This window comes from Arvicola amphibius, chromosome X, assembly GCF_903992535.2.
Source record: "Arvicola amphibius chromosome X, mArvAmp1.2, whole genome shotgun sequence".
NCBI classification, from domain to species: domain Eukaryota; kingdom Metazoa; phylum Chordata; class Mammalia; order Rodentia; family Cricetidae; genus Arvicola; species Arvicola amphibius.
Genome location: NC_052065.1, coordinates 5710217 through 5724709, shown reverse-complemented (window position 1 = coordinate 5724709; position 14493 = coordinate 5710217). Strand labels below are relative to the sequence as shown.

At 43.9% G+C, this 14493-nt stretch overlaps 1 protein-coding gene across 1 annotated transcript in view; it reads right to left on the bottom strand.

Annotated features, from left to right (window-relative positions):
* The window catches only part of Map3k15 (mitogen-activated protein kinase kinase kinase 15), a 116084-nt gene that overhangs the window by 1549 nt on the left and 100042 nt on the right, over positions 1-14493 (bottom strand). Inside the window, 8 exon segments of the mRNA XM_038316187.1 lie at positions 5-117; positions 2211-2424; positions 3226-3331; positions 3879-4064; positions 4913-5066; positions 5474-5639; positions 6341-6524; positions 8914-9071. Coding sequence (XP_038172115.1) covers positions 5-117; positions 2211-2424; positions 3226-3331; positions 3879-4064; positions 4913-5066; positions 5474-5639; positions 6341-6524; positions 8914-9071 — 1281 coding nt within the window.

Here is a 14493-nt window from a genome sequence, read left to right as displayed (position 1 = left end):
TCACCACTGGATTTGTATTGTAACTGAAGATGATGTAATTCTTGAGTTTTCTGTTCTAGAGTTAGCCGTAGAAGATTCTGGTATTCTCTTTCTTTTTCAACTAGGTGTTCCCAAAGTCTGTTTTTTTAATAAAACAAACACCCATCATTCATATTCAATCAAACATCAGGTATTGGATAAACAAAGAAAAAGGCACAATCTAAATCCAAGCTGTGGGGCCCCAAAGAGAAGTGGTAGATTGTTACAGTTTTTGTCCAGTAGGTTTCAGCTTGCGTAGGAGAATCTCCTTGATGCCAAAGGCCCAGAACTGAGAGTGTGGGTATATTTTTGCAATGGAGCCAATGATTGTGTCCCTCTTGAAATTCATGTTAAATGGTAGTGTAAGAGGCCTTGCGAGTGTACAGCTATCTATGTACCCTCACCTTGACCTTAGACTTTGAAGTCTGCAGAGCTGTGAGAAATGAAATTTTGCTTATTTTATTAGAGCAGCCTCCTGGACTAAGACAGTTTTGTTTCAAAATATATCAGGGAACCAAAAATAATGAATTTCCCGTTGATCATTAGTACTTGGCCAGAAGGAGCAGCTAACTATTCAAACCAAGTCAGATAAAGTAGCAGACTCTAGGATGGACAGCCTTCTTTCTGCACTCACTAGTAGCCAAAGCAAGAGCTATTTTGACAAGAACAGCCAAGGGACCAAGGATGGACAGTGCAAGCTGCAGCTGCATGAGGGATGCTGCTAGCAGTCACACACCGAGGATGCCCACAGTGCAGTTAAACCTTAGGAAGTGAACATTCTTTTCCAAGCCGTTTATTTAAGTAATTTACTCTGTCTCTGGTGGGGTTTTCCTTATGCCATTTAGCCTTACTCATGGTGTCCCTGAGACATGAAAGGCATGTCTTGATACAGTTAAGCCTCAAGCTTCTGGATTGCCCCATGCTAGCTCATTAACAGCAGAAGGGAACAGAGCTGGAAGTCAGAACCATGCCTAACTTTCATTTGCTCATGTATCTAATAATAAACAAGATTATTTTAAACTAATCAAAAAGGCATGCCATGTCGTTATCTACTGGTGAACAGATGACTGCAGGACTAAGCTTTAAATTACTGGAGTTCATTATTGATACTGCCCGAGAGGGCACAGCCATAATATAAATGGATGAGAACAGTTTTAGGGTCATTTGTTAGCAAATGGAGTGGGAGAGGTGGATACTTCTACCCCAGCAAGACCACAAGGAGATAATACTAGTATTCAACAAGTAAAAAATCCTTTCTCACCTCTGCCCTGCCTGCCTTCATCTATCTCGAGAAGCTCCTCTTTGAGCACATTAAGTAGCTTGAGCTTTTGTGTGGTTAATGGGAATGATTCCCATTTTTGTTTATGTCACACCATGAGGATAGGCAGGCTGTGTATTTATTAACTACTCACGTTAACACTGAGTTAGATAATTAAAATCTTTCTGCAAGACATTTTGAAGAAATATATTACCACCAACTTTCTTGTACTTGTCATCATTTTAAAACTCCCGAGTTTTTCCCATCATGATTATTTAAATTCCAGGCCTTAAAAATATATAAGATCAAATTTCCCCTAAGGGTTATTTGTATACATCTTTTTATCCAAAAGTGTGTGCCCAGTACAGAATCTCCCCATTCAGACAGCACTGCCACAAGCAACAATGTGACGTTTGAAGCAAACACCATCTAGTTTACTATAGCTGTGGGTGGTGTTTTTAAAAAGCTTATTGATTCTCCAGAGCAAAGGGGAATTGTGTTACTCGTTTACAAGATTGGAAAGGCAATCTACTAATGTCTGCCTAGGGATCCTAACAAGTGACGGGGAAGGCTTGGAGAAGGGTTACAGGATATACCACTATCTACAAATTGCTATGTTGTCCCCACTCCCCCAGCTGCTTCTGTGGGGGCAGGCTATAGCTGTCCATTGCTGGACCACATACCATGCCAGAGGTGCCATCGTGAAGCCAAACCTCAGATGGTGCTGCTTGCTGCTTTTGGTATGGCAGATTTGTGTGTGACCTGTGACGACGCACTGTACTGATTCCTGGCATTGAGAGAATGGAGGCCTTTGTGCACTTGGAAATGTATCCTTGCCCCAGTTCACTGACAGTGAATATACATTTTCCCAAGACCTAGATAAAGTTCTCAACTGTGACCAGAGGATCTTGTATAAGGTGTGTGAGATCCTGACCTGTTGGTCTCTTGCCTGAGCTTGCTTAGTTGGAAGCTTGGGTCCTGCTGCTGGGGCTGGCCCTCTTCGATAGCAACTGAGCCAGGTCTGGTACCTCTGGGTGTCATATGCACTTCTTGGCCAAGCAGGTCTACAAAGGGATAATTCCCTCCCACTTCTGTGTCCTTGTCCACCCCTTCGGCCTCAGAGGCAGGCTCAAAGTGGGCTTGGAGCTCTGAAAACAGACCAAGGTACAGAACAGCACTCAATAAGGCAATTCATTGCACTGCTTGCTGTATGAGGGCACTACTGGCTAAAAGAGATAATTTGATTGGACTCTTTAGTGCAACTATAGTCTTTCTGAGTTTACACAAGAAAAATGGACAATGAATGGCTACAAACAGGCTTGTGCTCTTATTGGTTCCTGTTCCAAGGAGCATTTGGGAGAGCAGACAGAAGTGACCAGCAAGGGCCCAGTGTGGAGAAAGGAAGGGAGAGCAACAATTCTAAAGCCTGCCTTCCTCAGCCAAAGTACCACAGGAGAAGCAAGCTGAGCACTAAGTTTGTGCTAACATTTCAAAAAGGGAGTACATAGCACAGAGATACAGCATGTACTTCAGAACACGGAAGATCTCGAGTTTGTTCCCCAGAATGAACATGCACATACATACAGCAAGATCTGTAGCCAGTGAAGGATGCTTCTGAAGAAACAGCCATGTAATTATCAATTATCTGATAAGCATGGGTGAACATGCACGCTGAGGAGGCTGCATGATCACTGGAGGATCCCTGCCTTCAAACACTGACTCCTTGTTAAGATCAAAAGTATAATCTATACACCTTCATTATGCCCAGGAGGTAAGTAAATAGGACATTAAGAGATGTTATCACAGACTTTTAGTCCCAGAAAGATCTATGACAGCATTTACTTAACTGTGGGGAAGTATAAAACCAAAATGGAAACAGAATTGGATGATTGAGGCTAATGCTCTTCTGGGCAGCCTGAGCTTGACCTTGAGTGCAGGAGGGCACTTACCTGGGATGAGAATGGCAACTGCAGCCTGCACAGCTCTGCGAATGATGTTGTCCATTGCAAACATCCAGTGAGGCCTAATTAAGTGGTTTCTCAAAATTCTGTTGACCTAAAAAAAGTCACAGAAGTCCATATGTCTATTCTTTTGAACTTTTAAGAAACCGACTAATTCTAATTTGCTCCTCTTCCCTCTGAGCTGAAATGTTGCTGCACTACTCTGGATTTCTGCCTGCTTCATTCTTCTGAATGAACCTTCCACTAGGTAGACCCTAAGTCACAATGAGTTCTAAACAATGAATTACCACAATGGGATCAGGGTCACCGGGCCTCTTGGCTGTTGATTCAAAGAGCATTTATTGAGCATCTATGACATGACAGACTATTGGGAACATGTAACAAGATAAACCAGATCTGGCTTTGGTATTGGAGGAACATACATCTGGGCAGGCTAGAAGCATACCCAGTGTTCTGGCAAGTGCCTTTTCCATATCCTATGCATGCTCTCTGTGGTCAAATGCAATTACTGTATGCTTACAAAGAGCTGCTGAAATTTGGAGTTCCGGTTGTGAACAAATGAGAAGGAATGGGTGCCACTGAAGAACAGGGTGAGTTAACTAGTTTAGCTATCATGTTCTGCCGGGCCCGAAAGCACTCACAGCATCCTGGAATCCAAACAGGATCAGGTGAATCTGGTTGATGGATGAGCTGTCAAAGTCCAGGTCCACCTTTAGTTTTGCTATTGTTGCCGCCATCACCCTGTGCTCTGGAGAGCGGATGAAGTCTCTGAGGATTCCAATTATCTGTTTGATGTGGCCAACTGAGAGAAGCAACTCTTCTGAACTCTGAGAACCACATACACAATCATTTTCGTTTGACTGAATCAGGAGGTAGGAATTTCCACATGCATTGTGGGAAAGTAGACTACATTTGCTAATGGAACTGTGGGAGCTCTCCATATCCTTCCTGTCAGTCTTGGGGATCCTCTCTGATAGGTGGGTAGACAGCGCCTCAGCACTAAGCCAGCTGGGAATGGTGCTATCATCCTGTTTGAGCACTGGGTGGGCCTCGGAAGGTACAGTTCACAGCAGGGCAATGGTCTCTCTTAAAAGTAACTTCACATCCATAATGAGGAGAGATCACGTTGCTACTACTGTGACCTAGTTAGAACTTTGTTTTCTTCCATAACCATTTTCCCTACAGTGGCTATTCTCTTAACTTCTGGGTGTAGCTCTAGCATGGTGCTTCTCAACCTTCCTAATCTGTGACCCTTTAATACAGCTTCTCATGTTGTGGTGACCCACAACCATAAAGCGATTTAGTTGCTGCTTCATAACTGTATTTTTGCTACTGTTATGAATTGATATGTGACCTCAAAGGGGTTGCGACCTACAGCTTGAGAAGCTTTGCTCTAGAGGCTGGATGGAGGTCTAGGAAGCTCTAAGTCTTCCAGGGCTATCAGCTGCCATCTGGCTTGTTTTCCACCAGAGGGCAGCACCACTCCACCAATTCCAGGAAGCACTGCAGTAGGCTGAAAATTTACCTTTCAGGGGAGTTTTCTTTGTGTTTTCCTTTGTTAGGAAAGGGAAAGGTGTCGGGAAATAAGCACAGTAATCATTACTACTATGTGAAAGTGCCAGAGTACAGGCCACCCTGTTGTCCCTGTTATCAGACCCCGTCCCTCAGCCTGTACCTGGACCACACACTCCTGCAAGTTGGAAGCCACTTGGTTCTGTTCCTCCCAAAGGATTTTGTACAGGATGGCTCTGCGCTCACTGTCTTTGCGCAGCAGAAAAAGACCAGGATCCCTCTCCTCTGGGGATAAGGCCGAGCTTTCATCTGGGACACTGCAGACAAACACATTCAACAATTCCTGTGTCTGTCTTGGAAGGGTAGCATGTTCTGCTCTGGGGGGAGACTCCAGAAAAGAAACTTGTGGGTGGGCAAGTAGTATTCCCTCTCCCCTCCTTGACTCCCTTGGGGGAGGAGAACAAGGAGATAAGGGACCAAAAGAAGGGAAGAGAGAGAGAACAGGAGGCAGAGGGGGAGGGGAAGAGATGAGAGAGGGGAAGCATGGGGGAGACGGGAGAGAGCAAGAATAGGGATAACCAGAGAAGAGAAGGGGCACTGACTGAAGGAAGTGTTTCCTTGACCACCCTGCTGCCCGGCAAAAACCCTTTCCATGACCCAGCAAGTGTTCTGATACTGAGAAACAACCAGCACCCTGCAGAGGGACAAGGGACACTGACAGTACCTGAGAAGGTGGCTGAGCTGATGCTTGGGCACCTGAGCTTTCTCAAAGAATGCATCAGGCTGGGCATCCGAGTCTGGGGAAATGGAACCATGTTCACTGCTGCTGCTGCCCATAAGCTCAGCCGATGAGGGCAGGGCCAGGGTACCAGCGCTGCTCCGGACACCCTCTGTGGAGAAACAGCCAGAGAGTGGCCAGGTGTGCAGATAAGGGCTTGCTAATCATGGAGTACTCTAATCTGCTGGAACAATCTCTAGGGGAAGGATCTTAGTGAAAATGAACGTTTGGGGTGAGCCTCATCTGGAATACAGCTCTCTGCAGCAAGTTGGTGAGTCACACTGCCATAACCTCTGAATCATCCACCCAGCGGAAAGAGGGAAAATTGTTTTCTTTTTAGGTCAACCCTAGTTCACTGACAGGACTTACTACACGACAAAGTGTCATATAGAATTTTCTGGCCTGCAGGATGGCAACCACAGGCAGACTACCCCAATGTGCCCTTTTATCAAGTCAGTATCAACAAAGGATGGCAGGCCAGACTTCAAAAGAAGTAGGCATCAGGCTCTACATGTGGGGAAGGTCAACACCTCAGGCAGAGGGCCTCTTGTCTTCCTCCTCCGCACATCCCTCAAAGTACTTTAAGTACAGGACAGGGCATAGTGATCCATGAGGTGCCCTGTGCCTGTGAGAAAATAGATGGACAATTGGCTGGCCCTGCATACTCTTCAAACCTCTGGGACCACTCCTGCTGGTCTTCATTTAAGTGGGCCTAGCATGGGAGGCTTGGCATTCCAGGGGCCCCTGTTCTTTCTCTGAGCATGAGAGCAGCTCAAGCCCAGGGTGTTCTCCAGTTGTCCTGGTAGGCCTTACCTGAAGGCTTGAAAGCAATTCGGTTCTTCTTGCCCTTGTTCACCTGCCTTAAGAACCCTTCTCTGAGTAGGTCAGCAGCTGTGACCCGTTTCTGAGGATCAGGTTCAAAGCAAGATAAGATGAAGGCTCTGGCTTCTGCCGAAAGGGCTTCTGGAATTTCAGGGTGGATCTTAAACATCCCTACCTGCGTTGAAGGGACAGTTAACAATGTCAGCCTTGGGTGAATTCAGGTGCATGCATGTTCAATAGAAGCTGCCATCTCATGAGGATCAGAGCTTGGTGACACTTTGGAGGGCCCTTTGCCACATGATGTTTCTGCTCCTCCCATCTACAGATGGACTGACTCTATTTCCCCTTCTCTTAAGTCTTGACTAGCTTCTCATGACGTGTACCAAAAAACTGTTGGGAAAGCAATATTGTGAGGCTTTCAGAACATAGGCCTTAAAAGACCTGGTAGACACTGCTCTTGGAGTCTGGAGATCACCACAGTATGAAAAGGGAGCCAGGATAGAGAAGCACGTGGAAAGAGTGGCTCATCTACCATCCCTGCTGTACTCTCAGCCACACAGGAGAGCCCTGTTAGATGATCCTGCCCCAACAAGGCCACCAGCTGGATGCACCTACCAGTAAAGCCAGGGAAGAACACTCAAAGACCAACAGTCAACTCAGAACTGTGAGCAACAAATGTGCTTTAAGCTTCTAGAGCAGCGGTTCTCAACCTGTGGGTCATGACCCCTTTGGCAAACATCTATCTCCAGAAATATTTACATTACAATTCAGAACAATAGAAAAATTAGTTTTGAAGTAGCAACAAAATAGTTTTATGGTTGGGGGGGTCAGCACAACATGAGGAACTGTATTAAAGGACTGAGAAACTCAATCTAGAGGATGATAGTTTCTCAGGTAGGAAAGCTCCAGGTGAGAAATTCAAAGGTTTCAGAGATTGGTCCTATCTTCCCAGATAAAGACTCTTATCAGATATCACCCTCTCAGATCTCTTTATCTCTATTTTACTCCACAGCCCAGATTCTTAGCCTCCAGCTCTAAGCCACAAGCAAGCATAGCCTGAGGTGGTCGCCTTACAGATAAGCAAATTGTCCATTTTACAGATAAGGTGCTCCCCACCCCCACCAAAGGTTGTGGTTAAGGGAGGAATAAATCTTGTTAGGACTTGCAAACCAAGGTAGCTTCAGTTCCTCTTCCTTCCAACTAATCCACTTCCCTGCTAAAGGAGGTACCATGTGAACCATAGTGGAACAAGTCAGTCCCCAGATGTCACGTCCCATCATGGCATAGAAATCTTCTCTGAAAACTCCTCTATAACCTCTTCTTATATAACTCTTCTCATTAGAGGCCACTCTCTAGCCATTTTAGGAGCTGTCATCATAACCCCCAGCAACATCCTGTGCCTTTCCCAACTCCACTTTGCAACCCAGAGGTAAAAGCCACTCTATCTTTCATATCCGTACTCACTGTCCATTCCTTGGCTGTCCTGGGTGCTGATTTTGACTCCCTTGCTTCACTCTGAGCTCTGAAATTGCAGAGCCTTCTGATTTTATCACCACAAAGTCCTTGACCAAGTGACATGTCCCATTCTGAGGACACTACTCCTTATAGCTTGAACAGATGAATGGCCTAAGAGTTATGAGAATATTAGATGCTGGATAGAATCCAATTGCCAGGCATTACTTGTAGCACTCCTCACCTGAGCAATGGGGAAGAGAAGTTGGCAGTGCTCACCAGCACCAGAATACACAAAGATAAAAACATCAGGACCTGATTCTAAAGTGGGAAGAGGTAGTCCCTCTCTGGCTCTTAGAATGAAAACGGCAAAGTGGGTAGCACCTGGCATCTTGTACATGCATGGGTGGGGTTGGGAGTAAGAAAGGGTCTCTTGTGTCCCAGGCTAGCATCAAACTTAGTGTGTAGCTGAGGATGGTCTTGAGCTCCTGATTATTCTGCCTCTATTTCCCAAGTGCTCCCAAGAGTACCATCATATTCAGCCTAAGTACATCACTAAGATTTTTGACTGTTTTGTTGGCAATAAAATCTTAAGTTCAAACCCAAAAAAAGTCAATACATTTCCCAAGAGTTTGTACAGCTTATTAGTTAAACAAAAGCAGGAGACAGGAAGAGGACCAGGAAAATTACTTTTGTTCTATAGACAAATTCAGTTCATGGCTGTTGTTTGTGCTTCCTGAGCATCACAAGAGTTCAGCAGATCAGAAAGTAGACAGCATGTTTTCCTTAGTGGCAGCTGCTATAGATTTCAGGACCTGTGATGGCAGCTGGTAGTCTTCAATGGCCTCAAATGGATCAATTATAGTAACTGATGTGCTGAGGGAAGTTGTTTTGTAGCCCTTACATTCAGGGTTTTCCTGGGATTGAAAGGTCAGAGGATTCTTGACTTTTTATCTTGGCCTTGCAACTGTCTGGGTTGCTGATGTGAGACAGGCAAGCTATGAGAACCTTCTGCCAAGAACCAACTTCAGTGTCAGAATCCTGAGCTTCACATCTGGGGAGTTCTGTTTCAACATCCATCCAAACCACCTAAATGAACAAATATATTTTACCTTGAACATGGCTGCTTGTGGCTCACCAAGCTCATGGAATGGAGGCTTGCTGGTTGCCATCTCAATGATGGTGCAGCCCAAGGACCAGATATCAGCTGGAGCACCATACCCTCGAGGTCCCTGATCAATAATCTCAGGTGCCATGTACTGAAGAGTCCCTATGTGAAAAAACAAACAAAGACTTGGGCACCATATTAAAAGTGAAAAATAAATATATAAATGAGTGGATTTTACAGCTTCAGCAGCGGCAGATGGGGACCTCTCGTGTGTAAGCCATTTGGTTGCATCATTTATTGGTCAGTGACATGCAATATGCTTTCCTTTAACATGATTCATATTGAAAGAGGATTATTCAGTCCCCCAAAGGATGACTGAGCCCAACTCAATATGCACGTTTTGTGTGGGGTTTTTTTTTTTGGAGGGGGTGCTGTTGTTTTGACACAGGTTTTCTCTGTGTAGCCCTGGCTGTCCTAGAACTCACTCTGTAGGCCAGTCTGGACTCAAACTCACAGAGATCTGTCTGACTCTGCCTCCCAAATGCTGGGATTAAATGTGTGCACCACCACTGTCTTGCTTCAATATGCATGTTGTAATGCATACCAGATACAGGGAAACTGGAATGGGAGAAATAAGCTGATAAGAAAGAGCTAACATGGTAGAGAAGATGGCATAATGGTGGTGGTGGTAACAGTGAAAGTAAAATGCAGTGTTTAGAGATAGATCAGCCATTTAAAGGCTAGGGTCACAACAAAAATGCAGTGCTCTAATAGAGGTACCTACAAGGAGGCACGTGTAGATGAGTAAGTGCTTGATTAGGCTTTTCTCTGAACCAGGGAATTATCAATGTGTTTAATTTTGTTCTCTGACAAGCATATACCAAGACAAAGTAGAGTATAAGAGAGTTGTTGGGGAAAAGAGGCATAAAAGATAAAAAGGGAAGGGCCATGGTGTTAGTCTGCAATGCAAGTTTAAATCCCAGAAAGGGGGGTGGGCAAGAATCAGGAGGTATCTCAAAAGCCATTGCTGTGAGCCACCGTGGAGCTCCTGACCAAAATTTGTATACTGGATGAGTTCCCCCTTTGCCCTTTGTCATGAGTAGGGAACAGCCTGTGTAAAGCACAACCAACATGATCCAAAAGGGCAGTAGCTGATGCTGTCAGTAAAGTAAGTTTCTGCTGTAAAGATCAAAGAGGACAGAAAAACATCAAATCAGAGGGAAGAGCTTAGCAAAGCTCAAGTACAGAGTCCAGGGTACAGTCTGGTGGATCTGTATCAGATGGTGATGGTGATGGTGGATCTGGGGCAAGGTGATTAAAGGTAGCAAAGGAACAACCCTGGCCAAAAATGGTGGTAAGGGAAGGCTGACTTTGTCCTGTAGGTCAGGAGCCACTAGCGGTTATTAAAGGGAAGGTGGTGACTGGCTATGGTGACAGGAATGTGAAAGGATTAGTGAAGGGAAAGACATGGGGTGAGCAGGAGGTCGGAGAGGCCAATGAAGGGCCTGGGGAGTAAAATCTTTGGTTTTCCTTAATGTGGCATGAGAAAAGAAAGTGCAAGTGTGGACTTGCCATCAGAAGATACTATGGACTGACAAAGAGGTTTAGATGACCTTAGCCAAGGCATGACTATAATACTGATGTCCAGAGCAAAGAAGAGGGTCTGTCTCAAGACCATTCAACCAAAGGTGGTTTCCTGAGTTTTTACTCAAGGTACTACTTTTTTTTTGAAAGGCCAATGTCATGTTACCATTTTTGTTTACTATAAAATATCAATTAATTAACAGAGACAATGTCTTAATCTGTAGCTCAGGCTAGTCTGGATCTTTATGTAGCCTAGGTTAACATGGAACTCTCCTTGATTTTCCTGCCTCAACCTCCAGAGTATTGGGTTCAGAGGCACAAACCACTATGCTTGGTATCACCATTCTTCCGGTGTTTCACTACACAGCCTGGACTAGCCTGGAAATCACTCTTTAGTCTAGGCTGGTGTCAAACTTAATGGTGGTCTTCCTTCCTCAGCTTTCCAAGCCTCTATAAGTGTGGACCACCAAACCCAGCTTCCTATGAACTTTTTAAAGATTCTAAGACAGTTATGACCAATAGGATGTTCTGCAATAATGGGCATGTATTCTATACAGTCTGACATGGTAGCCATCAGCTACACATGACTAGTATGTTTTTGAAATGTAGTTAATGAAACCAAAAAAATGAATTTTCAATAGTTTCAGTTCGTTTCAACCACCTTTTGAAGTTGTATCTTATTATTGGCGAAGACAAAACAGATGGGTGGGGCACAAACAAACGCTTTGGCTTTCAGAGGGAAAACGAAGGGGGAACTGTTGAGTCAGTTGCAAAGTTAGGCAAGAAGAAGGTGCATCTCATGTGCACTTGCACTGTGAGGAAATCCCAGTGCCTCAGGAAGGAAACTTCTGGTGTTACAATATCCCCTGCAGGCTGTTGTTGCTGTGACTAACACAGGGAATGGTGTTGGCAGGAGATGCTCCTTCTAATAATCTATAATTAAGTAAGAAAAATTTGACACCGCACTGTTAATTAGCACGCATCTAACTCTGCTTTGTGATGCTGGGGCTGCTATCTCCTTCCTCATTGCCTGCAGCTCCCTGTTAGGTTCTGCAACTAAAAGGCGGTAGAAAGACTCTGGATGTATAGACGGGGGGTGTAGCATGAATTCTAATGGTCTGAATAATAAAAACCTGGAGTCAGATATTAGGGTGGGAGAGCTGAGAGATCAGAGAAGCAGTGCAGTCAGCCACTAGAGAGACCTTTTACCTCTACCGAATCCTCAGACTAAAGGAGCTATTCTGTCTCTACGAGTCCTCAGACTGCATGCTCAGACTGCATCTGAGCTCCTGTGTCCTTCTGCCTTATTTTCCTCTCTCTGCCCAGCCACATCCCTTCCTGTCTCTACCTCCCTAGTACTGGGATTAAAGGCATGTGACTCCCAAGTACTGGGATTAAAGGCATGAGTCACCACTACCTGGCTCTGTTTTGCTTTTAGACTGGATCAATCTCGTGTAGTGAACTCACAGAGATCTGCCTGCCTGTCTCCCAAGTGCTGGGATTAAAGGTGTGTGCCACTAATGCCTGGCCTCTATGGCCAACTAGTGGCTTAGCTCTATACTCTGATCTTCAGGCACTTTACTTGTTATATTACAAACAAAAGGGGACTTACTCTTCCCTATATGTTTGTTGTTCCTGTGAGCAGGCCTGAATATGGACCATCAGTTGGCTCTAATATCCCAATTTTTGTCACTATACACTCCCAGAACCAGGCACATAAGTACTAGAGTACTTATGTCAGCTTAGGCACAATTCCTCCTCAAGGTTCTGATCCTACCTTACCAGCTGTGCACTCCCACCCTTATGAAGCCTCCTGATGTCTCAGCCCCCTTTTGCCTTTTCAGTTTCAGTACTCAGAAAATGCTCTGTGAAAACAATTTAGGTGACTTATATTTTCCTGCCTGGACCATAGCTAACATACTGAAAGGTAGGTGTAGGTGTGTGTGTGTGTGTGTGTGTTGTGTGTGTGTGTGTGTGTGTGTTTGATATACATCATTGTACATGGTGATTGGTTCATAAACACATATTCATACAATTATTTCATATACTTCAAACCATATTCGCATTCATCTCTTTCTCCTTCCATATTTCCATTCATTCCCCCAGAAGTTGGTCCCCTACTTTTGTGTCATATTTAGATGTGATTTATGAATCTATATAAGACAAGGGTCCACAAATGTAAGCAAAACACACACTTCTTCTCAATTCTAACTTATTTTACTATATGATGATCTCTAGTTGGATATATTTTCCTGCAAAGATACAATTTCATTCTTTATGTATAAAGATTTTTTTGTTTTCTTTGGTTTTTCAAGACAGGGTTTCTCTGTATCTTTGGAGCCTGTCCTAGAACTATCTCTTGTAGACCAGGCTGGCCTTGAACTCAGAGAGATCCGCCTGCCTCTGCCTCCCAAGTGCGCCATCACTGCCTAGCGTACAAAGATATTTTTAAAAGAGGAAAATATACATACAAGTAACATTATATGACTAAACAGGTTATATATGTGTGTGTGTGTGTTTATGTATATATACACACATATATGCGTGTAACAACAATTAATGTAAAAGAAACTATGAATTTGAAATAGAACAAGGAGAAGGGTATATGGGGGAATTTGGAGGGAGGTAAAGAAAGGAGGAATGGTATTATTATAATCTCAAAAATAAAATAATTTGTAAAAAGAACATGAAAATAAATTTACATTATGTAGAACTCAAAAACAGTACTAAATCAGTGATGCCTAACTGATCCTGATCAAGTAACTATCTACCTTAGTATAAATTTTCCATAATTAAAACCATAATTAATCTCCTTAAGCTAAATGTAGAATTTTCTCTATACAAGACTATAATGACTATTAACTATTGTAAAGTTAAGGAATGAGTAAGGACATCCATATTATTTATTTCTATGTAATAAATTACTTTCAAATTTAGCAGCTTAAAACAATGTATTGGTACACAGGGTATAGCTCAGTAGTAGCACATTTGCCTAGCATTCACGAGGGCTTCCGTGTTCCATTCTTAACATAACCAAAAGGTCATTATGATCTCACACAACAATCTAAGGGTGGTGACCCAGCAGGCAGTCAGGTGAGCAGGCAGGGAGTCTCCTATGAAGCTGCAGTCAGATGTGAATTGGACTACATGATTTAAAGATTAGCCCTAAATGGCTAGGTCCACTTGGAAGCTCCCTCTTTCAGACTGGATGAGCAAGAAGCTTCCTAACTGCATTTTCTCATGAAATGGAATCTTCCAGAGGACTGCTCAAGACATGATTTATCAGTGAGAATCATCTGAGTGAAGGAAGTGAGTGGACATTTTGCTGCCACCATCACGTCTATCTTTTCCATTCACTCGAAGTGAGTCACTTTATCCAGCCCTCATTCAGCTATACTGCAGGTTGGTTCCCACATCTGACTTTGGATCAGTATTTGATGACCTATAAATAATTTCCATGTACTATGCATCGTTCATAATTCTGTAAGATTTGGCAAAGGAGGTGCCATCTATTGTTTTAACACATATAACACAGGAGGAAACTGAAGTTCAGAGAAACTAATCATTGAAGCTGGAACCCAGATCTGTCCCTGAGTTCAGAACTTGACATCACTGAATTATATAACAAACCAAGAAGCACTGCTGAAGAAAAAAGCTACCTAAAAAGGAACGACTCCTACAGGGCTTCAAAGACAAACTATTGCCTCTTTCCCACATTCCTGGAAGATGTAGAGCAATGGTGGAAATGTAGGCACTCCATTTGATACACTACTCACATGAACAGTCAACAGAGACATGGAACCACACAAGTACTTCAGATAAAGGAATAGCCCCAGTGGTGTCTGTGTGTAGGGGCATGTGTCAATTCTACCAAAGGCTGGAGTCTGGAGAAGACCTGTGAAGATGGCATTGTGATGCGTTTGAACCATACACAAATCTTGGAAAATTGCCTTGCTCTGCGCCTGGCTCTCTTTGGGGCCTCACAGCCTCACTAGCTTCC